The 26,816-nt window shown below is 46.2% G+C and overlaps 6 protein-coding genes across 17 annotated transcripts in view; 3 read left to right on the top strand and 3 right to left on the bottom strand.

The window, feature by feature from the left end:
• LOC6733267 (rap guanine nucleotide exchange factor 4) overlaps positions 1-8,679 on the top strand; it is a 40,137-nt gene extending 31,458 nt beyond the window's left edge. For all 4 annotated transcript variants that reach the window (XM_016167423.3, XM_016167424.3, XM_016167425.3 and 1 more), the window contains 12 exons: positions 16-157; positions 212-404; positions 923-1,068; positions 1,293-1,437; positions 2,346-2,522; positions 2,760-2,921; positions 3,730-4,091; positions 4,162-4,415; positions 4,475-4,645; positions 4,844-4,977; positions 5,238-5,587; positions 5,647-8,679. In XM_016167423.3, coding sequence (XP_016026159.1) covers positions 16-157; positions 212-404; positions 923-1,068; positions 1,293-1,437; positions 2,346-2,522; positions 2,760-2,921; positions 3,730-4,091; positions 4,162-4,415; positions 4,475-4,645; positions 4,844-4,977; positions 5,238-5,587; positions 5,647-5,774 — 2,364 coding nt within the window. In that variant the 3' untranslated portion in view covers positions 5,775-8,679. The remainder of the gene's footprint in view (positions 1-15; positions 158-211; positions 405-922; positions 1,069-1,292; positions 1,438-2,345; positions 2,523-2,759; positions 2,922-3,729; positions 4,092-4,161; positions 4,416-4,474; positions 4,646-4,843; positions 4,978-5,237; positions 5,588-5,646) is intronic.
• Positions 8,680-9,268: 589 nt separating this feature from the next.
• Positions 9,269-10,617, top strand: LOC6733266 (aldo-keto reductase family 1 member B1). Its single transcript, XM_002080293.4, has one exon. It carries the CDS (start codon positions 9,443-9,445, stop codon positions 10,376-10,378), a length of 936 nt encoding a protein of 311 aa, XP_002080329.1. The 5' UTR covers positions 9,269-9,442; the 3' UTR covers positions 10,379-10,617.
• A 506-nt stretch (positions 10,618-11,123) lies between these two features.
• LOC6733265 (CDGSH iron-sulfur domain-containing protein 3, mitochondrial) lies at positions 11,124-11,912 on the top strand. Its single transcript, XM_002080292.4, has 4 exons — positions 11,124-11,284; positions 11,345-11,489; positions 11,566-11,659; positions 11,720-11,912. The coding sequence occupies exons 1-4, from the start codon at positions 11,237-11,239 to the stop codon at positions 11,841-11,843; spliced, it is 411 nt and encodes a 136-aa protein (XP_002080328.1). The 5' UTR covers positions 11,124-11,236; the 3' UTR covers positions 11,844-11,912.
• A 280-nt stretch (positions 11,913-12,192) lies between these two features.
• Positions 12,193-18,993, bottom strand: LOC6733264 (microtubule-associated protein RP/EB family member 1). Of its 9 annotated transcripts, none has more exons than XM_039292574.2 (8): positions 18,837-18,993; positions 15,483-15,635; positions 15,279-15,424; positions 14,762-15,038; positions 13,385-13,527; positions 13,248-13,330; positions 13,103-13,184; positions 12,193-13,044 (listed from the first exon to the last, which is right to left on the bottom strand). In XM_039292574.2, exons 2-8 carry the CDS (start codon positions 15,601-15,603, stop codon positions 12,994-12,996), a joined length of 903 nt encoding a protein of 300 aa, XP_039148508.1. In that variant the 5' UTR covers positions 15,604-15,635; positions 18,837-18,993; the 3' UTR covers positions 12,193-12,993. The 9 variants fall into 9 exon arrangements, with proteins under 9 accessions (XP_039148508.1, XP_039148510.1, XP_016026153.1 ...); XM_039292576.2 differs by having other exon boundaries at positions 13,385-13,524; XM_016167536.3 differs by having other exon boundaries at positions 13,112-13,184; positions 18,837-18,992.
• A 114-nt stretch (positions 18,994-19,107) lies between these two features.
• LOC6733263 (probable methylcrotonoyl-CoA carboxylase beta chain, mitochondrial) lies at positions 19,108-21,791 on the bottom strand. Its single transcript, XM_002080290.4, has 4 exons — positions 21,552-21,791; positions 21,239-21,492; positions 20,083-20,963; positions 19,108-20,027 (listed from the first exon to the last, which is right to left on the bottom strand). The coding sequence occupies exons 1-4, from the start codon at positions 21,675-21,677 to the stop codon at positions 19,552-19,554; spliced, it is 1,737 nt and encodes a 578-aa protein (XP_002080326.1). The 5' UTR covers positions 21,678-21,791; the 3' UTR covers positions 19,108-19,551.
• A 228-nt stretch (positions 21,792-22,019) lies between these two features.
• Positions 22,020-26,349, bottom strand: LOC6733262 (protein phtf). The gene is made up of 8 exons (XM_016167533.3): positions 26,057-26,349; positions 25,403-25,467; positions 25,192-25,331; positions 24,628-25,135; positions 23,637-24,577; positions 23,404-23,582; positions 22,987-23,343; positions 22,020-22,928 (listed from the first exon to the last, which is right to left on the bottom strand). The coding sequence occupies exons 2-8, from the start codon at positions 25,426-25,428 to the stop codon at positions 22,443-22,445; spliced, it is 2,637 nt and encodes an 878-aa protein (XP_016026150.1). The 5' UTR covers positions 25,429-25,467; positions 26,057-26,349; the 3' UTR covers positions 22,020-22,442.
• Positions 26,350-26,816: the final 467 nt, after the last annotated feature.

Below are 26,816 nucleotides of genomic sequence, written 5' to 3'. Positions count from 1 at the left end.
GTGCCACCTGAATAGGTCTCTGGCAAGCTAATCCGCAAGTGCGCCCCCGGCACCGAGCTCGTCGACTGGCTGGTCAATCTCTCGCCCATCGTCCACACCCGCGCCCAGGCGGCTGGCATGTGGCAGGCGCTCCTCGAGGAAGGAGTACTCGCACACGGTAAGTTCCACCCGACTCCACGCACTCCATTCCCTAATCGGTGCACTTCCGCAGTCAACAAGGAGCAGCCCTTCAAGGACAAGTGCTTCCTATACCGCTTTCGCCTCGACGAGGAGGGCGGTACGGCAGCAGCGGGCGTGCCCCAGGCGGAGGACCTCGGAGCGGCCAACGAGCACATCCGCGAGGCGCTGAGCGCACTCTTCCAACGCGGACCGGACGCCACACTGCGTATGATATTGCGCAAACCGTAAGTACGCCGGCTTTACTGGGTACAAAAATAAAGGATTTGTAGTATAGACTTTCTTATCAAAGTAATGAAAACCGTGGAATATATTTCAATGAGTTATTTACGTCGTTTCCCACGGACGTTTGCAATATGAGTAATTTACTTGTGGTGCATTATTACTTCCGCACACAGACGTCGGAACTATTAAAACAAAGCGGGAAACCAATTGATACAAATTAAGTCGTTAGCAACGATAGATTCTCATACTGACAATTGTCGTATACAAGAAAGTTATTACAATTTTAGTTAGTTAAAACTTACTACAAAGTTACTTCAAGGAAATTGAACTGACAGAGTAATGAAAAAATAATAAACTATTAAAATATTTTAATATTAGTATAGGTATGAGTCTGTTAATGCCATAAGTTGGGTTCGATGCTCAAAAGCTTAAGAAGGACATTGCACTGCGTCCGAATAATAAATTCGCACCTGTAAAATCGATTAAGATCCCTTCATTTCTTATATTCCTTAATTCGCAGTTCGCACGAACGGACATCGGAGGAGCTGGAGCTGGTCTTCGAGGAACTGGTCCACATCGCCGCACTCTCCCACTTGTCGACCAGCATAAAGCGGGAGCTCTCGTCGATTTTCGTGTTCGAGGCTCATGCTCAGGCGGGAACAATATGTGAGTATCCGGCCGCAGGATTAATAGCTCCCAGGCGGCGGAGTTGTGATTTTCCAAAGCGGAGAAAGGGAGGGATGGGATGGGAAGGGAAGGGAGAAGTTGGGAAACTTTTTAATTAAGCCCCGGCTAATTATGGCTCAATAATGGGTCATCCCGCCCACATTGACGCAGCTATAAGTACTAACAACGAGTCTTATCCCTTAACACTCTTAACCCATTAACAGTATTCAATCAAGGCGACGAAGGACGCTCCTGGTACATCTTACTCAAGGGATCGGTGGACGTTGTGATACACGGCAAGGGAACAGTTGCCACTCTGAAGACTGGGGATGATTTCGGGAAACTGGCCTTGATAAACGACGCACCCAGGTGAGTGATGACGCACCAATTGCGGCGATTCCATTGAGCAATTGTTAACTGGCTGGTCCGTCTCTCCGACCAAAAGTTTTGAGAAACCCTTCTGTGGTCCCCACCTCCTCCTCCTGGTGGGCTGACAGCACAACGGACTCGACAATGGCCGCATAGCCACAATGGGCTGAACAAGTCCACTCGGTGCAACGGTCGAGATAACTGGCCACAAGCTCCTCCGCAACAGCGACAGATAACAAGCGGCATTGTGTGCGATTTTAAGGCAAACAATTCAAATTGAAACAAAGTATCGGCCAAGGCCCCCGTCCAATTTGTAAGCCATTTCGCCAGCCGACGCTTGAGCGGATGGCAAAGGCAGAAACTATCAAAGAGTTGCCAAAGAATGGAATTCGTTGCCATTGTTTCCACGGGTGGGGAGCTGAGCAGAGGAAGTCCAACTGCCAGGATCCGTTTGTCTGCAGGCTTATTAGTCCGTGTGCGTGCACTTCCGTTTTTAATGCCCCAATGAAAGGATAACTAGTTTAAGCTCCCACTCGGCTTTTGTGTTAATTAAAATAGTCAAAGAGCTTGTTTGCCTTCAACAAATATAATAAATCGCGCTGCCATCCACGTCGCTCGTATCAGCATACAGGCAATAATTCCGCATATATCAATTGAGTTTATTTGCCAACTGCATGTGCATCTGCCGCTGAAATCCAATTTAAAATATTTCCAACTCTGCGGGGGTCGACATACCGTCAAGTGCATGAGGGCTGCCTCGCATTTATGGCTATTTACGCGTTTTCCCCATATGAATGTGTGGCTACCCAGGACTAAGTCACGAGACCGCTGCTCAAACGTTCCTCGAAACACATCCATCCCATAGGCAGATCCTTGAGACATCTAATTCCCCGACCTTCTTCCCGCAGAGCTGCTACCATCGTACTGAAGGAGAACAATTGCCACTTGCTGCGCGTGGACAAGGAACACTTCAACCGGATACTGCGCGATGTGGAGGCCAACACCCTGAGATTGCAGGAGCACGGCAAGGATGTTTTAGTGCTCGAGCGCGTGGCTAAGCAACGTGGACAGCATTCGGCATTTAAGTGAGTGTCTAATCAATTTTTAATGTGCCTTCAAATTTAATTGGAAGTTGGAGTTTGATTTGATGGGTTACGGCTCTGTGACGGAATGTAAGCTTTGTTTCTCCCTTCTGCCATCTTCGGATCAGGGAAATACATTCCATTTACCACCCTTAGTTAAAGCAGCACTTAACTTCTATACCCAGATACCTGGCCTTTTTGTCTTAAAATCTACATGTATTTGAATATCCTACCCCACAGATATACGGTGATGTCGGGCACTCCGGCCAAGATGCTGGAGCACCTGCTGGAGACGCGACTGGGCCAGTCCGTGGGTGGAATGGATCCCTTCTTGGACGACTTCCTGCTCACACACATCGTATTCATGCCCGTCGTTCAGCTGGTTGATGAATTGGCCAATTAATATCCTTTTTAAAACAACAAAAATCACCGAAAAATTCCCTAAGCCCTTTAGTCTTTCCCCCTTTCAATTCCAGCCACGTCCCAGAGCTTAATCCTCGCCTTGAAGCTCTTTAAATCCCCATGTAGGAAGCCTAGTGTTTCCAAGGTCCGTTTAGCTAGGTCCTCGACAGTCAGGCTGCACTTAAACTGCAGAAACGCACTCTTCATGCCGTCCATCTCGCGCCCGAGTCACGTTTTCCTGGGTGGGAATTCAAAACATTTCCACAGCGACAGTTTAAGTGCCGCCAGCACGCAAGCCTCCACACATGACCCCAATCCCGACCAGCGGGAGTGGGTGCGGTCGCCCGGACTTTCGGGTGGCTTTTGGGCTCGAGTGTAGCAGAAAATGCTAACAAGCAACACTTCCGCTTCCAACTTCAGTCGAAACAAAGCCACAATGATGACTTGGGTCAGCATTTTCGGGGTGCTTCAGTGGGGATGAAGGTAGATGGTGGATGGTTGGCCGAGGACCGTGGGCAGTGGGGGGAGAACTCTGGTCAATGATGCCTGAAACTAATCTCACAATCTGCATCGAAATACGTGATGAGTTTAATAAGCAGGCAGGGCGAAGCAATAAGGTTAGCAGGAATGCGGGACAGAAATCAATAACCAGATTCCCAAGACGGGAAACCTACTTTGGGACCGACTGACCCGGTAAGGTAGCGCGCAAGAAGTTGCGCCGGACAGATTTTCAGGACCCAACGAATCCCATTCTTAATCCGATTCACAATCCCAAAAGAAATTGGTTTCCGCCTTGACCGCCGTGCACCTTCCACTGCGATGCCCATGAGGACGCCCAAACGCCCGAGGATCGGGAGTACATAATCAACTTTAAGAAGCGCGTGATCCAGTTCATGCAAAAGTGGGTCATGGCCGTACGCCACGCGGCCTTCGAGGAGCCCAGCGTGTGCGACTTTATCGAGGACCTCGCCGCCGAGGTGGAGGCCGATCCCGACCTGAACGAGGAGACCAGCATAGTGCACAACGTGCTCACCCAGATGGCGCGCTACCAGGAGGACCGCAACCAGAACGCCGGCCAGAAGTGGAAGCTCCCTCCCAACGGCCAGCCCATCTGTCTCTTCAGTGGCAATGCGACGCCTTCAAAGACGGTCATCCGACCAGATGATGATAGTAGGTGTCCATTCATTAGTGATTAAATACACTGGTATCACTTATTGTAAACTCCACTCTGCTTTTTAAGTCATCTTCCGCGTCTACTGCGCCGACCACACCTACTGCACCCTGCGATTCCCCATGCACACCACGGCGGAGCTCATCAAAGCGTGTGCCGCCGACAAGCTGCAGCTGAACCGGGGTCCCGAAGATCTCGTCCTCGTCGAGGTGAAGTCTAACGGGGAGCGGTCCGTGTTCAAGGACAACGATGTCAGCATACCCACGGGCCTGTCGCTCAACGGTCGCCTGTTCGTCTCCGTCAAGGACCACCTAGATGCCCTGGTAAGCGCCGACCAACTTGTATGTTGGATGACCATTTGTTATCCTTGCTCATTCCGCAGACCCAGCTGCAGGAGCAAGAGTGCCCCACCGAGGGCGTGGACATCGACCTGGAGATACTGAGCACCAAGGAGCTGGCCTACCACATCACCCTGTTCGAGTGGGACCTCTTCTGGGCCGTCCATGAATACGAATTGCTCTACCACACCTTCGGGCGGCATCACTTTGGCAAGGTAGGAAGGCAAACTTTGCCGAAAAGTCTCAGAAGTCTCGTTTGGGTAATTATCCTGCCAGGCGCTGACCGCAAAATGCAGCCATTTGTCATCTGTTTGCAAATTGAGTTAGCCAAGAGTTTTGCCACTCGAACTTATTAAAGATGGCCCAAAGCTAGAGGGCCATATGTTTAATGAATTTCACACTTCCACCCGCAGATCACTGCCAACTTGGATGTGTTCCTGCGCCGATTCAACGAGGTGCAGTACTGGATTGTCACCGAACTGGTGTCCACTCCCAGTCTGAGCAAACGCGTCGGTCTGGTCCGAAAGTTCATCAAGCTGGCCGCATAGTAAGTAATAGAAATTAGGCTGATATGTGAGCTACCATGAACTTATTTTAAAATTGAAGTATATTGCTTTGGAAACATATATTTTGAAGAACAAAAACCATGATCTTAACTACTATAGATCTAGACCACCTATAAATTAGTACCATTGTATTAATGAAGTTTTTAATACATATCCCTATTGCACTAACACAACTTTTAGGTTTAGAGGAACATCCTTTCCAGCCTAAGACAGAGTAGTAAACTCTTTCATCTCATTACAGCTGCAAGGAGTACCAGAACCTGAACGCCTTCTTCGCTGTGGTCATGGGTCTGTCCAACATGGCGGTGTCCAGGCTGCAACAGACATGGGAGAAGATTCCGTCGAAGTTTAGGAAGATCTTCCAGGAGTTCGAGGCCTTGATCGACCCCAGTCGCAACCACAGGGCGTACCGAGTGTTCGTGGGCAAGCTGCAGCCGCCGCTGATTCCCTTCATGCCGCTCCTGCTTAAGGACATGACCTTCGCCCACGAGGGCAACAAGACCAGTCTGGACGGCCTGGTGAACTTTGAGAAGATGCACATGATGGCCCAGACGATGCGCACTATACGTTTCTGTCGCTCCAGGAGTCTGGGTAAGACGAATAACCCGCCTTTGAAATGTAATTAGCTCATCCATTTCGATTTGGAACAGGACTGGAGCCGCCGTCGCCGAAGAGCGAGGGCGAGGTGAGGTCGTACATCAGCAGCTTCCGCGTCATCGACAACCAGCGGGTACTCACCGCCATGTCCCAGAAGGTGGAGCCCACCAGGAAGCTCTAAGCCCATGTAGCGCTGTCATCCGATTAGCCTGTAGCGCGTATTAAGTGTCTAACCCTAGTGTGTGTTAATCAACCGCAATTAGCTGCACAGTTATGAGCTTAGCCGGGTTGTTGTTGCTTTCCGAAAGCCAATTGGGCCACGGCCACCACAGCCCGGACCAACTTTCGTCCTCATCCGCATCCGCATTAGCCTAAGCTACAGTGTACTATATCTACGACCCGACTAGGAACTATCTCAATCTTCTAATGAACGGAAACCCAAACGCATTTTAATGCAAACGAGAAACTTTTTGCTTTAGTACAAAACGATGGAAAGATGGAAAACAATTTGAAATTCGGGAATTCCCCGCGGAAACCGAAACGAATAAAAACAAAACTTGGACGTGTGTGATACTAAACATTTATAGGAGGCAACATCAAAACAAACACAACTATACTGCATAATTTCCCACAAACCATTACTCTATAAATCCCGCGCGAGCTGGTAGAATAATTTGTAAAGTTGTACAACGTATCCGAGAGCATGGAATCTATATTTTTATAAACCCTAAACTAAAACCAACTATTAAACAGTCTAGTTACAGCTAGTTATTAGCACGTAAGCTACGTAGCGGATAAGTTACTTTATTTATAGTTTCCAATCTTATTTTCATTTGGTAGACCTTCACCCCATATCCTTTTACGGCAACTCGCAAATAAAATACGAAACCATTTATTAATATTTATTTACACACAGCCCTAATTCGTTTTATTTTGTAGAAAGTGCATGCCTTTTTTATGCTACGTTAGATAAGAAAGTGCAAATGCAAGTGCATTCAAATAACTAAACACTGGAGAGGGACCTTATTAGTTGTAGTTATGTACATACATATATAGAAATACGAAAAATATTTACATTTATTTATTACACGTGCAACTGTGTTTAAAATATGGGGAATATTTACCAACATAGTCGTTCTTAGATCTCTCAATGAAAATGCAATCAACCAATTGTTCTAACTATTAAAGGATTTCCCTTAGGTCCAATAAATTGTGCGTGTAAAATGTAATTATGGAATACGTGGTTTTGACACTACCTATTTTTTGAACACAACTGTACAACATATGTATTTATATCCAAGGTATTACTATAGTCGGTAGCAGTAGAAAACGAGGGGCATATTCTTGATCCTATGAACTAACTATCTATAATCCGACCGGATAAAGAACTAACGTCCGTCTGCGTCAACAAAATGCCCAAGCATCGTGATCATCGGCGGTTTTAATATTTGGTTAAGCCAACACATTTCCTAATCATAAAGTAAAATATTTATTAATATCAGTAATTTCCGGAACTCTATATAAATTACGGGGTATGTGAATAGTAAATACATTTTATCTACTATCCTTAGGTCGGGGACTCGACTATATTCTTTTTCGCCTTCATTAGCCAACCTCATTTAGTAATTGTACTTGTAGTTACCAATTTAACCCAACTCCTCTCCCAAGTAAAGGTCTCTCGAACAACGATTTATCACGTAAACACCATTCCTAGATGTAACCAAAACTTTGACCATGATGCGTAGAATGTAATTGTCGTATTAATTAACACTTTTCTTTACGAAAACCAATCAAAATCAATCAATATATTCAACTATAATCCAGTGGTTTCTCCTCCAAAAATAAAACAAAGCAAATGCAAACGAATATTCAATAAAACTTTTATAGATATAGCGAACCGATTCAAACGAAACAATATTCTTTAGTTCATAGTTAATGAGATGTAAAAATTTCGAATTGATTTACAAGCAACGCAACACCAATTTTAGTATGGTACAGTTTGTAAGTAGAGTTGGAAAGCCATTAATTACTTTATCTACACCACGTGCTACGGAAACGGGTAGAATCTATCAGAATCACTCACATAGAATTGTGTAGGCGTTTTAAACCCGACGCAACCTTACGATCCTCTGAGGAAATATTCGAAATAAGCCAACTCTTTGGTGCTAATGGCACAAGCAGAGTACATTTACCTAGGAATATTTATCTAGCGGATGCATTAATCTAGCATATGGACCGTAGAAACTATTTTAGTGTTAAGAAATCGTTTCCCACAACGGAAACCCCTTACGTGTCAAAACCAAAAATGTTTCTACATTTTTAGTACCGCTACATATGTAGACGTAATACCAACAATACACCACCACTATTGTTATTGTTGTGCACTTTCAATAATACAATTTACATGCTATATAGTACATATATCAAATATGCAAGTACTCCAAAAGGGAAAATTTCCAATTTCACTTGTGATTCGATTTGACAATCTCAAAACCTAACTCTACGAACTTTTAATTTCTCAAATATAGCCTAGGCACTTGCATAAATTCAACATCATTGGGTAACTCACTGATGCACAAAAAAGATATATTCATGCTATACGTATATACCTCCGTTACCAAGATATAGCTAAAGCCAATCAGTCGTAATCAGTCAGTAAATGTTTGATCCGTAACTTGTTCTAACCAATAAATGTTCAAATCAGTGTTTACATGTCTAACGCAAAACAATCTCGAAGTTTACTTACCTACCAAATAGCAAAGTAGATTAAATAGTTCGTAATGGGGATGACGAGACGGCTCCCAGAGCTCACAGTAAGAAGACAACACCAACAACCACTTAGAAGTAATTAATCCATCGATTATGGTATGTGCAGCAGAAGCAGCGATCTTTTAGCCGTACTACCAGTTACATATTCTACTAACCAGAAAACCCATACCCCGAAGTGAGATTTGTGCAATGCAGAGCAGATATTTCAATAGCCTAATATACCCTAAATGTTGAACCTAAGCGTAACAAGATATATCTTTGAATGTCTAACATTTTGAACTCAACTAATATTCGAATAAAGATTTATGTGTTAGCAAGCTGCTACTGGTTTTTATTTTTGAAAGCATCACTTTTCTTGATAGGTTTGGGCAATGGAATTGGAATTCAATCTGTGTAATTTTAAAAATGCATTGAGTTTTTGCTTCAATTTATACACTTAAGTGTTTTAAAACAAAATTGTATTCAAACTTATTTTAAGTTCCTGAACATTTAGAGTTGATCACCCCTGGACTTGTGTAGGCAAACAATTACCTGGTCGGTTTCCGGCTAACTTTTCTGGCTTGAGCTTTTCTAAATTCCATGTATAATTCCCGCTAGTCGCTAGGCAACACTGCCATACACTCGCGATCGATTCAACAATTGGGAAAAACCTCGCCAGCTATGCTATACAACTCGAGGAAATTGATTTCAATTAATGTCGTTCTTATGTTTTTAAACGATTAAATTACGCGTACTTATGTGCGTACCTTAAAATATTGTTACAAATCGCGCCAGATGTTAGATTGCAATTCCTCCCGCGCTGAGCTTTTTAAAAAAGCCAGATGTAGTGGGGAAAAAGCCAACTTGGCAACGCTGGTGGGAAGAACCGCGCGTTGTCCGTGACGTCACCGGATGACACAGCAGCTGCTCGGCCGCCGTGACAAAATCATCGAAACCGGCTGAGCGGGCCAACAGTTGTCCGCGAAGCTTTCGACGAGCTGGAACAGATAGAGATTGGATCGCGAGAAAGGCGTAGTAGCACTGGTTTAGACTTAGAAGCGTCCAATTTACACAGCGTTAATTATCAGCGCCAGCGACACGATGACCAATCTGGCTCCCACCATCCGGCTGAACAACGGGCGCGAGATGCCGACTCTGGGCCTTGGCACCTGGAAGTCCTTCGAGTCGGACGCTTACCACTCCACGCGCCACGCCCTCGACGTGGGCTACCGTCACCTGGACACCGCCTTCGTCTACGAGAACGAGGCTGAGGTGGGCCAGGCGATCTCCGAGAAGATCGCCGAGGGAGTGGTCACTCGCGAGGAGGTTTTTGTGACCACCAAGCTGGGCGGAATCCACCACGACCCTGCACTGGTGGAGCGCGCATGCCGCCTGAGCCTTAGCAACCTGGGTCTGGAGTACGTGGACCTCTACCTGATACACATGCCGGTGGGCCAGAAGTTCCACAACGACAGCAACGTGCACGGAACCCTGGAGCTGACGGACGTGGACTACCTGGACACATGGCGCGAGATGGAGAAGCTGGTGGACCTGGGCCTGACGCGCAGCATCGGCCTGTCCAACTTCAACGCCGCCCAGACGGAGCGAGTGCTAGCCAACTGCCGCATTCGGCCGGTGGTGAACCAGGTGGAGTGCCACCCAGGCTTCCAGCAGCGACAACTCCGGGAGCATGCCAAGCGCCACGGACTGGTCATCTGCGCCTACTGCCCCCTGGCACGTCCCCAGCCCGCTCGGCAGTGGCCGCCCTTCCTCTACGACGAGCATGCCCAGAATCTGGCCAAGAAGTACGGCCGCACCACGGCCCAGATCTGCCTGCGTTATCTGGTCCAGCTGGGCGTGGTGCCACTGCCCAAGTCGTCTAACAAGGCCCGCATCGAGGAGAACTTCCGCGTCTTCGACTTCGAGCTGAGTCCGGAGGACGTCGCCGGAATGGAGCAGTATCACACCGGGCAGCGCACGGTGCCCTTTTCGGGAATGTCGGGACATAAGTACTACCCGTTCCACGACGAGTTCTAGACAGGCTCAGGGGTGTCCCAGAAATCTCGGTTTCGCCGTTATTGGATTGGCATGGAATGCAAACGAAACGACTGTGGTATTCCAAGAGGGGTGTTTTGTTTTAGTTGTTAACTCAAAGTTAAAGAGGTTTCCGGTAAACCGATGCATTAATTTCCCTTTATATTTTACTGGAAGAGGTTCGTAAGACACCCCGCATATGTAGTATTTGTATTGTAAAATAAAGTATATTACGTAGAAGATCTCTGGGCGGTCGGGCTAATCAGTTTGTCTAACGGGGCCGCTTGATAAATCGTGTTATCTGCGAGAATTCGGCGTGTGCACCCGTCGTTCGGAACTCAGAATTCCGAGTCAAGTATGGGGCACATAACGAGCTTTCATTCAGATGAATGTCTGCGATAGACGCTAAAATACCTGCAAACGAGGAGAGACATTTCCAGGCGCATCGGAATCATATCTCCGCTTATCAGTTGAACAGATTCTGGAATTGTGAAATCAAATTTCAAATTGGCGACCTTGGGCAGCGATAACGGCAGATAGAACATCGATAGGAGTGACTGCCGATAACATTCAGTCCAAGCGTTTTGCACCACTGTGCATTCAGCTTGGGCGGTCTGGCAGCACTGCCCAGTTTGAAAATCTTCAATTTATTTTCTTTCTCGTTGCCAGAAAAGACAGATTCTGTAAAAATGTAGATGTAAATTAATGCAGTAGCTACCCATACTCCCCATAAGCCCATTTTAACCTGGTAGAAGTAGCGGTACGACCTTGCGACACCATCACCACCGATGACAACATATCGATACTTTCGACACTGCAATCATTAGCTTAAATAAAGAACAAAAATAAATCAGCGTTAGCATGTCAATGATACTAAGGCGGAACCTAGGGGCATCCTGGTTGCTCAAGGTAGGCATCCCACAGCCAAGAAAGATCGCCCACTGTTATCAAGGCATTACTCCCATGCAGGCATGCTACAGTTCCAGCGCAAAACCGGTGGACTCGGCCAAAACAATTCCCAGTAACCTGCTCGAGGATAAGCAAACGGCCGTTCTGCAAAAGGAGAACGGCGCTATCTTCGACAAGCGCCCCTTCAAGATCCACCTGGACAAAGGTACTATTCAGAAATCGCAGCCTGCCGGTGCGCAGAGAACAAGTATTTACATAACCACAACTCGCGATCCCAACAGATAAAACATACAGCTGGTGCCTGTGCGGCAAGTCCAAGTCTCAGCCCCTCTGCGATGGAATGCACAAGAACGAGTTCCTAAAGATCAAGCAGAGGTATGTACATGGTGTTCGAACCAGAGCTCTCCGACGAAGTAATACCCCTGTGCTTTCCAGGCCCATCCGGTTCAAGGTGGAGAAGTCGGGAGACTACTGGCTCTGCAACTGCAAACAGACCACCCACAGACCCTTCTGCGACGGCACCCACAAGCAGCCACACATCCAGAGCGCCGTCAAATAGATTTAGGATTGATTGATTGTAGGGCCCTGCCCGTGTGCGAAAATGAGAAATGCATTAATTTTGAATCAAGCAACACATGTTTTTATTCTAGAATTAGATTATAGATCGTGGCGTGGGTGGTACACCCCACCGACGCTCCGCAATGCTGTGGTGTGTGAGCATAATCATACATTTACTTGTGTCTGTCGAAAGCACAGGTTGACTATCATGTGAGTGGTGTGGTGGTTGGTGTGTTAACAAATTATTTACAATGATCAGAGAAGAGAAATGAAGGGGTGAAAGTTTCCGCTTGGAGTAACTTGTCCGTGCGTAGTGATGTAATGTGAAAGCCGGAAATCAAAAAGGTGTGTTTAGAAAATAGAAGGACGTTCGCATTTATTCAAACTTTTTAACGAGTTCTGCCTGTTTTACACATAAATATAGAACTTAAAAAATTGAGAGCAAAAATCACTTATTTTATACAATCATTTTGTTATGAAGCCAATTATTTAAAAATAGAAATCGAAAGTACACAATACCGTTTGTTCAACATAATTTCAGATTAGACAAATTCGGCTCTTGTGATCTACTACATACAACACTCAAAACGACTAAAGTCAGCTAGTGAAAAGTTTTACTTAAACAAAAATTATAAATGTGCTTAATAGGATATAAATCAACCATGTAAACCATGTGATACAAAGAGCTAAGCTAATTCGAAGTAAATTTGCAAGCTGAGCATTCAAAATTTTCTTAGTCACTAGTCTGTGAACCTTTCAAAAACTAATTTTGAAAAGGGTAGGCTGGTGCTTTCCATTAGATATCGAGATTTGGTTCGTTTATTCCGCTAATATACAAACAATTTAAATATGAAATGGTTGATGGTTCACACACATCGGCAACAGCAGCAAAACTTTCGTGGGTACAATTTTGAATCGAAAAAAAATCCCGTCTCTATCTATTAAGCGACTACGCGTTCGTATCAAAGATTCTGTTGTCAGCCTCGGCTTAGGAAATCAAACTCTTCTTCTTTTTCTTCTCGGTTTTTGCTTAACGTCTTCTTGGTTTCTGTCTAAATAATAAACTCTGTCCCCTTCATCATGCTTCTTGACTTATGTTTTGAATATGTATGCAGCAAATGAATTTAGTGGGTTTTCTTTCACGTTTCAAATTAATACTCCTCGTCCTCTGGTGGTGCATCGTCAGGCGGCGCAAAACCATCCTGCAAATATAAAATATAAGTCTAAGCGATTGCAGGGCCGGGTAAAAAGAGTACAGACTTGTCCTACCTCAGTCGCATATAAGATGTCCAAAATCTTTTGTATGATCGGATGCGCCTCGGCGTCATCGGCTTCTTGGCAACTAGGAACATAATAGCAAGTAGGCATGTCATTCTTAAATGAACCTGTTGATTTAATTACTTACAGAATTTCAATATCCCGCAACTTGGAGAAGTAAAAGTCACGCTCCTTTTCCAATCCCTCCAGGTTTATGCGCATATCCATGACCTGATCCATAAAATTAGTACCGGTTTTTTTCTTATTTTCTTGATCTTGACCCACCTGGTTAGACATCTCTTCTATTTGCTGATTGTTGACTGAATTGCTCGCGTCGTTCTTCTTGACCGTGCCCGTGCTGTTGGCACCGGCGTTTAACCTGCTCGCTGGGGCTGCGTTGTTCGTGCGCGGCAGCACCTTGGATACTGCTGGAATGGTCAAGACGGTCGGGTTTAGTATGCGAACATCCAGGCCGGAGGTATGTATAGAAGCATAAGGAATCAACAAACGTGAAGCACAGACAGCTTGTGTCTTCTATTCGTGCTTTTGTGTTTACTTGGAGGATGTGCATTTAGTTTCGTAACTGCGACAACATCTACATGGACTTGGGCATGCGATATGTACAATTGTCTGACCATGTGGATAGTGCTTACGATAATGAAAGAAGGGATAGCGATAGGAGGATACAACTGGGAACCAAACCAAAACAACATACTGGGCTTCACTGCAGACGTCATTGCTGGGCGTGTCGTTGCCGATGGGCCACGTCGATAGCTGCTGGACACGCCGCTTGCCGCCGTGCCGGGCAGTGACTTTACCGCTCCCGATCCGAAGCCCATTGGGGCTCCCTCGCGCACCGCGCTGGCATCGTAATCCCTGCCATCGTAATTGGCATCGAAGAACTTTTTAAACCATTGCAAAAACTCGAAATTGTCTTGGAAGCGACCCTTGATTAATTTGTCAATGGGTATAATCTAAAAGTAAAATGGGCGAGAGATATGCAAACAGGTGAGAGAGCGTGTGGTGAATCCAAATGCAATGGGAACAAAGATTAAACAAACATACAGTATGAATTTGGGAAACAGAACTCTTTGGCCAGCCAAAGCACCAGATAAAAAAGATGTGTATAAATAATAACTTTGCTATGATGGGGATGGATTTTCAGTTAAATTGATCCCAGGTTTAGCCACTTCCAAAGATAAGATCTAAACTATTTTTTGCGTTTAACCTTGGAATACAGAATTCTTGTCGACATACAAGTTTGCAGTTGGAAATCCGTCCACATTTGCATAAGTATTAAGTAATATGGGTTCAAAAGTATTGTGCAAGTCGCGGTTCTATATAAATACAAATATTTGGGTATTTCCCATCACTGTACGGGTATGAAGAGGAGTTAGTGGGTTGGATGTGGGACAACAACAGATCCTCCGACATGTGTGCTTTGTGCTTGATGCGACTGAATGTGTGTGCGTTTTGTGTAGTACTTGGTGCTCCAGCAGCTCAAGGCCAGTGGGGTTGGTGAAGTTTTGTGTGGTGTTGTGTGGCATCCCAGTTTTGCCTGGTTCCGCTGCGTGCTTCACGTTCGTTCGCTTCGCAACTCAAATGAAATGGCAAGCAAATGGCTCTTCCCCACCGGAGTTCGTGGCTTCGACAGAACCGTACCAGTTGAAGCGATGACCCGTGCTGGCATTCGTCCGCCAGCAGCTGGAGCCTGCAATGGTCGCCGGTGCATCAGATGGAGATCGTTGTTGCTGCTGCCCACGCCACTGCCTCCGTTGCTGCCGTGTCCGTTGCCATTGCCCAGCTTGACTCCGCCCCGCTGAGACACGGGGTCGTACTCGCGACCGTCGTAATTGGCGTCGAAGAACTTTTTAAACCATTGAAGGAACTCAAAGTTGTCTTGAAAGCGTCCCTTAATCAGTTTATCAACTGGAATGATCTGTGTTTATCGGTGGTTGCGTAGTCGTGAAGTTGATTTGTAACGGAAATCGTAGTTAGTCACAACATACAAGAGTTTATTGGTACAGTGGACATGTGCATTTAGCGACGCTTTAAGCGCTTCCACTGTACCGTGCCCATGTCCACTCTACATTCTTCGGATCGGGTGGATTTGTGTGTCAAAATTAAATAAAGGTTCGAAAAATAGAAAAGTAATGTAAGCGAGCGGGCGCATATGTACCTTATCCACAGACATCTTCTTGAAGCCCGCCTGCAATATCTTGAAGTTCTGTATGTACTCGTGCTCCAGATTGGTACGAAATTTGACACGCTTTACGGGCACTGAATTGGGGAACAGCATGTCCATGAACTGACAGTAAGCGGCACCTAGAAGTGGAAGCGTAGGTTGATCCCAGCACTTTTTAGACGAGTTAAGCCCACTTACCTGTGCACAGCTCTTCGATTTTTGAGAATTGCGACTGGAGGCAATCGTTAACCCAAGCTAGCATGTCGTGGCGCGAGAGATTCTCTGACGTCACATTTGTGGAGTAGACGTTAACAGCCATGTTGGTGGTGTCCACAGGTTTATTGAGCGGCACTGAAACGAAGATGCAAAAGGCTGGTTAGTTCGTAACTGCACAGTGGCGGCTCCACATGCAGTCCGTGTGGGAGTGCTAGCGCCATGAACGGCTCTTAATTGCGGCGGCTAATAATTGTTTTGGCTCGGGGTGCATTGAAGCGTGTCCCATGTGCGTGCTCAATATCAAGATCACGATAGTCATCAGCAAAGCAAACGGCAACCGGGAACGCCAAATGATTGTTATTGGACATGTTACCGTTGCTCACTCATTCCACAATCTGCAGAATTTGTTCCTCGAAAGTAGTTTGGCTGGTTGGCGGCTCTGGACCGAACAGACCGAACCACAAATAGGCCTTTCCACACCAAAAGCTAATTGCCTTACTTCCCGGATTCAGCATACCAATCTGCCCGATGCACTTACCACCTCTGTATATCCCACGAGCTTCTGGCTGGATTACCGATAAACTATCCTTTCTTGATAAAACTCAATTTGCAAAACGAAATCGAACTGTACAAATTACTTTCGTTTTCCTTTTACTTCGTTTTACGCTCTGTGACTAACTGGTAGGACTTATACAAACTATTGTACCTCTGAAATCTCTACTGAAAAGCAACATTCTCAAGGCCTGTTTTTTGACCACTTAGTCGCCATCCTGTTATTTTTCAAAATATACGTAAGGCGGGGACCAAAAACGAACACTGAACTAAGACAAAGAGTTGCATAGTGGCATTCGAACATATGCACTGATTTTTTACTGCGTTTCATGACCCCAAACAATCTTATCCCAACATGTAAGCAGTATCTTTGCTTTCGTCAAAGTTCAAGATATGGATATTTGTAGGTTCCGAACTTCAGGAGATAAATCCTCATCAGACTCATCTCTACACTTACGAGAGCATAAACGGCGATCAAACGAAAGAAAATGCTCCGCGGATACTGGAACGGGCGAACAATGAACTTGGACTGTTCGCCGCTACAATGCGGCGACATCGATCCGCTTCGTTGCGACGCGAAGATGGAGATTACTCATGGACCGCGTCATTGGCATTATCAATGTCAGCCTGGCCAGCAGGAACATAGAGCATGGGCATGGGCCATCTGACGTGGGCCAGCGAGATAAAGAATTAGCCGGCATTTGGGAGCCGGCCTATAAATACACCGACTCACGTCGGCCGTGGGCCTTTCGGTGTTTCCGTAAAACTCCGACTCTCCACCTTTTCGCTGCGCGAGTGTACGGTGCATTGACCCGAAAGGGCGGAACTTCAATTCAAATGCGGAGCGATTTGCTGCTCGTTTATTGATTTAAGTGCCCCGCCAGAGAAGGCACAACAATAGCAGTGCCCCAAATACAAGTTGGGATTACTACACAGGGGAATAATATTTTCTATGAAGAATCATATGCTTCCTTTTCCATCTCCAAAAACTACGTATTCCAATTGCATATTTCCCCTGCATACTACTAACTATATTAGTCGCATCTTTATCAGCCGTGTTTTAGACTGTCCGGTTTGTTATTTTCCAATAAGTGGATAAGACTGAAATTCGATGATTCAGTAAACTCTAAATAAATAACATTAGTCATTCATTAATCATAAGAATCATAATACATTTAGGTCTCTGCAAAGTAGAGCTTTTTATAAAATAAAGATTATATTTAAAATAAAATTTTCATGGTAAAAATTTATCATTTGAAATAAAACTTGCAGTTTAAAACTAACTACTAAAGAAATTTTAAACACAAGTGCAGACAAATCCCTCTTAAAGCAGTGACTTTTTAAATAACTTCATTGCATAAAAGTCAACTGATACGAATGCTTATTTCCATCTCAAGACGAAGAAAAACAAATGATGAGTTACAGTTTAGATTTATATTTCGAGAGGCACATCATTTCTATGACAGTGTTATTGAGTCATATACTTGATAACTCATGGGAGATCATTATATCCACAAAATTCCTAGTTGGTAAGTCGCTGATGTGTGACATTTGTATTCGAGAAATTGCGGAATGGATGAGCCAGCCGATGGTTTTTTTTTGCCAGTGTAGTTTGTTGTGGCTGTCGATAAGTCAGTGTGGATGTATGGGGGTGTGGGCGCTTGCAGCGGAAGTTGAAAGCGAACTAATTAAGCAGAACCAGGGAAACAGAAAAGAGGAGCGAAGCAGGGAATTAGTGGCCAAGCCGGGATTTTCCATTTCTAGCCCACTTTGGGAGACTTCCATATTTGAACCATAGTTATGAACACATGTCCACATCCCCAGGTGTGATACAGTCTGCTGAGAGTGGAAGTGTGTCAACAACAATAAGCTGTTTGAGCAACAAATAAACATTCCGATACTATAAGCCAAATCCGCTCGAAACTGTGAGTGAGTGCTCCCAGTCTTTTTGAGTGGGAACCGAAAAGAAACCGGCATTCTAGCGGAGCAGCATCGGGAAGGCCAAAAAGCTGCGTCGGCGGAGCCCATATCAATTAAGCCAATAAAAATAGTAACTTGAGCTAAAGGAAAACAAAACAAGTCCGAGAATCGTTGGTAACTGGACAGCTCACACACACACACACACACACGACATCTGAAGAAATGCGGGGGCTTGACAGATAAGCCGTAGAAGAATGACGTCATCCAAACGGTGGCTTAAACTCAGGCAATATGGTTTCCCCGCTTTTCCAGACGTCCCTAGCATCGGGAACGGGGTAGCAGGGGTTGGGCACCTTCCACCATATATGTACACTGCACCGGAATTTTTGCGGCCTCTTTCTGCGGCTGTGGCAAGAACAAACGCACGCACGCACACACACACACGCTCGCCGAGATGACAGTCACTCACACTTCCAAGGAACCAGGATAGGGAATTTTATTTTTGGAGGAGGAAGCGAAGCAGCAGCAGGCGACATTTAAATATACAATGCACACGCACACGCACAGGCACGCACACAGGCGCACGCAGGCTCCGCGATGTACAGCTATTTATTCGGCCAAGTGTGCACTTGAAGTTTTCGGCAGAGTTATTTTAAATCGCCACATACCGATGAACTTTCTTTTCTGCTGACGCTACTTCTAGGTTTGCGATTTCTTCTTCTCTTCTTTTTTGCGAAAAAGTCGAGGAGCCGCACACACACTCACACATATGTACACGGAGAGAGATACACTCACTGACTCACTCACACTGTGGATGCAGTGGCCATTCAACTGGTCATTCTTGGGATCCTGTGATAAACTCACCTAATCAGTTGGTCGTTATCCTTCGGGCCGACGGATAACTAAATGATTCCTGGCTTTAAACAAAGAAATGCTAATTCTACGAACCGTCTTCAGCTAAACGAGCGAGCGCTAGGGATGTAAGATGTACACTGATGCATCGGCCGCCCAGCGCAGGTCCGCATGGAGAGCTATCGATAAGCGCTAGAGATGAACGATAGTGCGCGGTCCACTATATAGCGATATCGACTGTTATTTTTGAAAACTACTATTATAAATGTGCGACAGCATGGAATTTAGCATCAAAACGTATTTACGTTCAGAAAAAGTATTTTTAATATTGCAATATATTGAGCACCACTAAAAGTGTAACAGTGGTATACACTAAATAGGCGGTTTTTTTAAATCCCTGTTGTGTCAATCTTACTGGTTTAAAAGCAATTGTTTTGTTATGCATTATATACATTAAATATTTTTATGTTTTCCGTATTTGTTCAATCGCTGTAACTTTTTGACATCAACATTTGTTCTATTGCACAGGAAATAAAATATTTTGGCAAATTTAAATTCATAGGCGTTGAACGATTTAACAAGCCCTGTTCCTAATAAACACTCAGTTGTACATTACACAGTTAACAATTGTCTTAACGCTAATAAATGCATCAGTTTCGAAATAAAGGATGGCATTAAATGCCTGTAAATGCACTCCGATTAAATTTCTCCAGCATGCAAATTGTATTTACATGCGGAAGACTCCAAACTTGGTCTCCTGACCGACGTTGTTCAAGGCTGCTTTCAGGCTAAGGCCCAGGATCTGACGGGTGTTGGCCGGATCAATGATGCCGTCGTCCCACAGACGAGCCGTACTGTAGTAGGGCGAGCCCTCCGCCTCGAACATTTCCACAATGGGAGCCTTCAGCTTTTGGGCTTCTTCCTCGCTGAACTCCTTGCCAGCTCGCTTGCGTTGATCTTCGGTGATCTGAGCCATAACATTGGCTGCCTGAGTTCCGCCCATCACTGAGATGCGCGAATTTGGCCACATGTATAGGAAACGAGGCGAATAGGCCCGACCACACATGCCGTAATTGCCCGCCCCGTAGGATCCGCCGATTATCACCGTGAACTTGGGCACATTAGCGCAGGCCACTGCCGTTACCATCTTAGCTCCGTTTTTGGCAATACCATTGGCCTCGGCATCGCGGCCCACCATGAAACCTACAGAGATCGATATCAGTTTATAATCACCCAGTCACTTCACATATCAACTCACCAGTAATGTTTTGCAGGAAAACAAGCGGTATCTTGCGCTGTGCGCACAACTGAATGAAGTGGGCGCCTTTGAGTGCGCTCTCCGAGAAAAGGACTCCATTGTTTCCGACTATTCCCACAGTGTGGCCATATAGCTTCGCGAATCCGCACACCAAGGTCTCGCCATATAACTTCTTGAACTCCGTAAAGCGGCTTCCGTCGACGATGCGCGCAATCACCTCGCGAACGTCAAAGCTTTTGGTAAGATTAGGACCCACGATGCCGTACAGCTCTTGTGCGTCGTAGCGCGGTTCTTCTACGGCAGACGGAGGAGTAGCACTCTGGAAATTCACTTGACTTGAGTGCATCAGCTGATCGTTGTACGAATTCGTGGCGGGCAGGTTTAAGTTGCTCACAATCTGGCGGGCCAGATACAAGGCGTGTTCGTCGTCCACGGCATAGTGATCGGTGACTCCAGAAGTCTTGCAGTGCAAGTCAGCTCCGCCCAGATCTTCTGCGGACACTTCCTCTCCAGTGGCCGCCTTCACCAGCGGTGGCCCAGCAAGAAAGATGGTTCCCTGCTTCTTAACAATGATGCTCTCATCGGCCATTGCCGGTACGTAAGCTCCTCCGGCTGTGCAGCTGCCCATTACTACGGCGATCTGAGGTATTCCCTGGGCCGACATGTTTGCCTGATTGTAGAAGATGCGTCCGAAGTGCAGTTTGTCTGGAAAGACTTCCGCCTGTCGCGGTAGGTTGGCGCCACCCGAGTCCACAAGGTAAATGCAGGGCAAGCGGTTTTCTTGGGCAATCTCCTGAGCGCGCAAATGCTTCTTAACGGTAATGGGATAGTAGCTTCCACCCTTCACAGTGGCATCGTTGGCCACCACCAAACACTCAGTCCTATAATGAAAGTTGCCTATTATTTGTGATAATTTAAAACGATTTTCCACCTTTAAAACAAGATATAACGCCATTGTTGAGTTCCTTCAGTATTAGGCTCAAAAAAGCTGGAATAGTTCCGGAGATCTCTACGTTTATACGAACAGACAGACTGGCGGACACGGCTAGATTGACTAGGCTAGTTATCCCGATCTTTAATTTTTAACGTAACATACTATGCAAGCGCTAAAAGTTTTGATGTGGAACATCGATCAACTTGGATTTTTTAGACCTACCCGCAAACGCGTCCCACTCCGGTGACGATTCCCCCGGAGTTGACCACCTCTTCGCCATATAACTCGTGTCCGGCCAAAGCACTGAGTTCTAGGAAGGGCGATCCTTTATCCAGGAGCAGGTTGATGCGCTCCCTGGCCAAGAGTTTTCCCCGCGAGGTGTGTCGCTCGATGGCCTTTTGACCGCCGCCCTTGAGCACCTGGCTGGTGAAGTTCCGCAGATCTCCAACCAACCTGGCCATCTCGCTGGCATTTTCCTAGAAAAGCTTGGACTTTAGCTGATGTGTAAACATAAATACAGCCTGTTTATATGCACCTTGTACTCGGCGGACTGCTTGTCTACCTCGCTAGGCAGAACATTGGCGTCACCTACGTGGAGCAGTCGCACCTGACTGCACAGCACCCTCGAGGAGCTCCTGAACAGCCCATTAAGCCGGATCATTTTGTGGGGGAGGGATTTCAAGGGAACTAAATGCAAAAATTACCACGCTAGTGGAGGCGAAAGTTACGTCAGTTGTGGGTGGCCGAACTGATAACGATAACAGCAACAGCTGGTCGATCGCTACTCAATTCGTAACTATCGATTACGAAGAGCAAACGAGGATAAGCGGTGTTGCACAGAAAGAAAAAATGATATAGTTTTTAAAAATACATTTAAGAATATTGAATAAGTTTTTTTTTTAGAAAGATTAACATTTCTGCCCAATGAAGAAAAAGGTAGAACCCATATGTTGCTTTCACAGCTATAAACATCCAATTGGTATATATCAGTAAAAAAAAAACATTATTTTAAACGAGATTTTTATTATAGTTTGCTAACATTTATTAATTGCAACACTCTAGCTGAGACCGCCTTAGGAATTGAACTTGAGACTGTAACAGAATGAACAGCCAACTACATAGGTGCACTGATTTTATGCTTAAAGTTCTAAGAACTTTCATGCGATTCATTGTATTGCACAATTTGCGTCGACGTGATTTGTGATTGTGCAGGTCGCTCTAGAAGGTAGGTAAATACTAATTTATATAGGTTTACGCAGTCGTTAGTGGGCTTGTTAACGTAGCTAAACAATCACTTGACAAGCATAAACATTGGCTCGCTTAAATTTATTCACTTAACTAATTTAGAGTGTAGTGTTAGATTTCTCTTAAAGCGTTTCGAAAAAGTTGTACTACAAAAATATGATGGGTCTGCGCCTTGCATTGGTTACTTGATCTTGATTTTATGCAGCTTCAGCTTGAAGCCCAAAACTTCGCTAAGCACGCCCGATAGGGCCGACAGGATGACCACCTTGATGGTTGTGAATAGATATGGATTGGCACTGAGGCCAGAGATCTTGAATGGCGTTTCGAGTTCCTTTAGCAGATCGGCGGCCAGCTTGAGCACGCTGTTCGACACCATCAGCTCGTCCTTTTTCTTCGGCTTCTGCTCGATCTGCAGATACAAGTTAATTTGCTCCGTAATCAGCACCGACACACTGCGGTACTTGTGCTGTATCTTCTGGCCTAGGGTCATGAAGCGCAGCAGAAAGATCCCGATCGTTATGGACCAGATTAGGGCCTCCAAGGTAAGGTGTGTGTGCAGATGAACCGAATCCTTCAGCCACTCGACACTGAGGAAGGCCAGCAACAGGAGGGTTACTATGAAGGCGGCGGAAACGATGATATCCACCGATCGCTGGGGTCCGCGTTTCTATGCCGAATGCAAATCAATGGTTTTGATCGATAAATTTGTGGATGTGTATATTTACCTTCAAATACGACCTCACGCTCAGCCAGGTCTTGATGTTACGCACCTTGTTCAAACGGAAGTGGGGAAGATTTGACTTTCGAGCCCTACGTGACGAAGTGAGGTGGGAGAAGAGTTTGGCGTAAAGAAAGCGTTGCTTGAAGGTGCGCTCTGCAACGGCGAATATAATGAACAGTATGAGGGTCAGGCAAAGGCGTTGGACAAAGCCCAGAGCCAATACCGTGCGCTCCCACTGGGTGTCGCCGAATGCAAAGCCCAGAAGGGTGAAGAACGATGCCGATGACTTCTCCCACAGCAGCTGCGGCATGTTGAAGTAGCTAATCTCACTGGCCTTCTCTGCATCGCTCCCGAGTGTGACCTGAGTGCATTTAACCCGTAATAAGTAAGCTCCCACACCAAAACCTTCTCGGCAACATACCTCGCAGAGACGGCAGAAGATGGGAATCAATGTGAGCATGAATGAGAAGACCACGCCTATGTAGATGTAGTCGTTGGTCTCGCCCATTGAGTCCACGCGTTCGATTATGCAAGACGCTATCTCCAGCACGGATAGCTGCGCCTTTTTGGCATCTCGCTGATCCCAAATGGTGCAGCTAACTTTATAAATTTTATAGTGCGATCAAAGATGCCAATTTGATTGGTAATACTTACTACGGTCCAGGCTGCTATGTGGATTTAGTATAGTGGTAGGGGTGATATCCAGCTCTCCAGGATCTTCGTCGCTACAGGCCGTGTGCTTCAAGCCCCCGTCAGAGTGATCTAGATCAGAGGTGTAACTGCAGTCTTCGCTATTTGTCGTCACCCCCAGCCAGTCGGTGGCAGAAGTGGTGCACTCTTGGTTACAGCCCGAGGCGGGACTGGACATAATGTCGGCATCATCGCACTCATCCGATTCGGCGCAACTCGTTGAGGATTCATTGCCGCGCGACTGGGGTTTCTTCTCGGTTGGAGAAGCACTAACAGTCACGGCGTTTGCTGTGTTTAATCGCAGACGCAACTGATTGGTCTGAACAGGAACTGGTGGAGCCGCAACAGCCACCGCGTTTGGCAAAGGAGAATGGTTGTTGTCCTCTCCACTAGAGCTCTTTCCATTCAGACTCTCGAAGCCATCGTCCTCCCCGATGTTTCGGCGCGTCTGGTAGGCTGGCTTGACGGAACACACACTTTCTCCGACCGACACGGCACTTTCTGCTGCAACTTTTCTGCTCGAGCAAGGCTCTTCGCCCAGCTCGTAGGTTGCGTAGATCTGAATAGGCGTGTGCCAGTTGACGTTGCGCTTTTTGGGGCTTTCGGGAGCAGCTCCCCCTGCCTTTCTGCTGAGATCGTAGCATGCGTCTGTGGCTGCCAGCGGTTGCGATAGTGGGCTTATTGCAGTCGTTGTCAAATAGGTCTCCTCGTTGCTGCTCCGCTTTATAACAGAGGGCGAAGGTGTAGTAGGCGTGGTGGGTTCTGGCACCGTGGCACAGGTAACGCTTGGTGAAGGCAAGGGCGTGACCGGTCTGGGAAGCACTTCGATGGCGCTGGTTGCGGTTCTTCTTGGAAGTGAAATGTTACTGCTGGCCTGGGACAAGTCAGCCTCCACTTGTCGAACTCTAAAAAAAAGGAATTCAATATTTGGTTCTCAAAACAGCTTCGTTCTTACCGCACAAACTTCTTGCGGCGTCGCACCCGGTTCTCCCTGGTTGCGGCTTTGTCACTTAAGCAGCTTGCCGATATTCGACGCAGTTTGTTCTTGCTACTCCCGCCAGAGACGCCCGAGGCGGTGTTAGTGGCTACAATCTGTGAGTGGATTAGACTGATCAGCAGGCTTAGGGCACACGGAATAAGCAGGGCGCTGAGGAGGGCGGCATGTTCCTCGGACTCCTTATCTGCATCCTTATCGGAGACATCTCCATCTGCCTCTGCCTCAAGCAGGGTTCCATTTGGCGGTTTTTCATAGACAAGGGGCACTATGCGACTGCTGTGAAGCACGTAAATAGCCCAGTTGGTTAACTGTGTGAGGTAGAGGACAAGGATGAAGCCGAAGGCGTTGGGCGTGGTCTGCTTGACCCACCACTGGGCATAGAGGGGCAGCAGGACATAGCGCAGAATGGCCAGACGTATGACGGTGAGTAGCGACTGCTTGGGCTTGGCCTTAGGGAACGTGGAACCTGAAAAATGTGTTTTGATTATGGGCACTATTTGGGGTCAGTCAGGTTAAACACACCTCGCACCAAGTCCACATCGATTAGCTCCGTCTTCAGCTTAGTGTTTTTTAAATTGACATTATTGAAGCCGTCCAAGATCCTCTGCTCGACGGTCTTTTCCCATTCTTGCTTGTCATAGGTGCCGATTCTCTTCTGGTACCTACAAAAATTCAACAGCGGATAATTTGATAGTCCGGAGAGGGAGAGAGTAATGAAGCATTGTTCGCTTACCATGCAACTATTTCATCCAATTTCATAGTAATAATCACATAAAAGCCCTCGAAGTGTCGTGCAGCCTGCGAACGAACAAAGAAATCTTCAATTAGGCCTTACATCTGCAGCGCGAAAGCCTCTAATTTACATCGGCCTGCGATAGCGAGTTGCCCGCTATCCGGATATAACTGGGGAGTAAGCCCCACAAAACCCACTCCATGAGTTCGCGGCTGGGATTTTGCCCCACATATGTAGTTGGCGTCGAACAGCTGCTCTGCATAACGGGTTTAGCAGGCGACTGGCCGATATCAGCTGATGACTTTCACCTTCGCCTTGCCACAAACACGGGCCCTCCCCCGTCAAGCCTACGCACATAGCGCGATAAGAAAGCCTCAGTGTCTTCCTCTTTTCCGCCTAGACCGCCTTGAAAACCTAGGGAAGCGGACGGCAATCGGTCCAACAGCTGTTTATCGGGCGGGTGGGCGGCAATGTTTATGCACACACATGCGGAAGGGGCGCAGGTATACACACAAGCGCAGGGAATTGGACTTGGTATGCGGCCACTTCTGCAATGCTGGGTTCAAGGTGAATTGGCCACAGCACCCGCACCGTGGCCCCATGGCGGAAGCACCCGTGGGAAGAGCTGTTTTTATTCATGGATGGCGGTTTTACCTTGGTTTAAACCGCGTCACAGATCGATATTTGTCCACCCAGGCGCGAGTTTCTTCCGTGTCCGCTGACTGCTGGTCTCATAAATTCCTGGGCCACTGCTCTGGGAACTTTGGATCCCGTCGGGTATCTGGTAATTTTGAATGCACTACACACGCCGCAAAAGCGTTTGCATTTGCATTGAGTCCGAAAAGATTTGGTGCGCAACAGAACAAACGTCCCGTTCCTAACGAAAAACTAAAGTGAGTGCTCACAAATACGTAAAATTTGCTCAGCTAGATATCATCGATAGGCAGTGGATGGATTGTCAGCTGGCCGACGGCACCTATCGATAGCTATTCAAATCCAAATGGCGGTCATGTTGTTTGTTTGAAAGCCCAAAATAAGCTTTCCTTTTTTTGTTAATTTGTCTTGCAAATTATAAACCATGAAGGTTCAGGGAAGAAGTACATCTACATCACTGGATTTTGTTGCACATATCCGAATTGATTAGAACTATTCTGGTTTGTCACTTGCTTTATTGTAAAATATTGAATAAACCGAAATAACATTTAAACAGGATATGCTGATAGCAAAACTTAAATTTTTGCGTGTGTGTTGCAGAAATGAACTCCAAATAATGCGCGTTGGTAATTTGACCTTAACACAGTTTGTAGTTGATAACCGGGAGATGTACAAAACCGCTACCTTGAGATCCGCCAATACGGATTCATCATTACGTGGATCAGGTTTTGATCTAGCGATCTTTAGAATTTGAGCATTC

This window comes from Drosophila simulans, chromosome 2R, assembly GCF_016746395.2.
Source record: "Drosophila simulans strain w501 chromosome 2R, Prin_Dsim_3.1, whole genome shotgun sequence".
Lineage (NCBI taxonomy): Eukaryota > Metazoa > Arthropoda > Insecta > Diptera > Drosophilidae > Drosophila > Drosophila simulans.
This window is presented reverse-complemented; position numbering and strand designations above follow the sequence as displayed.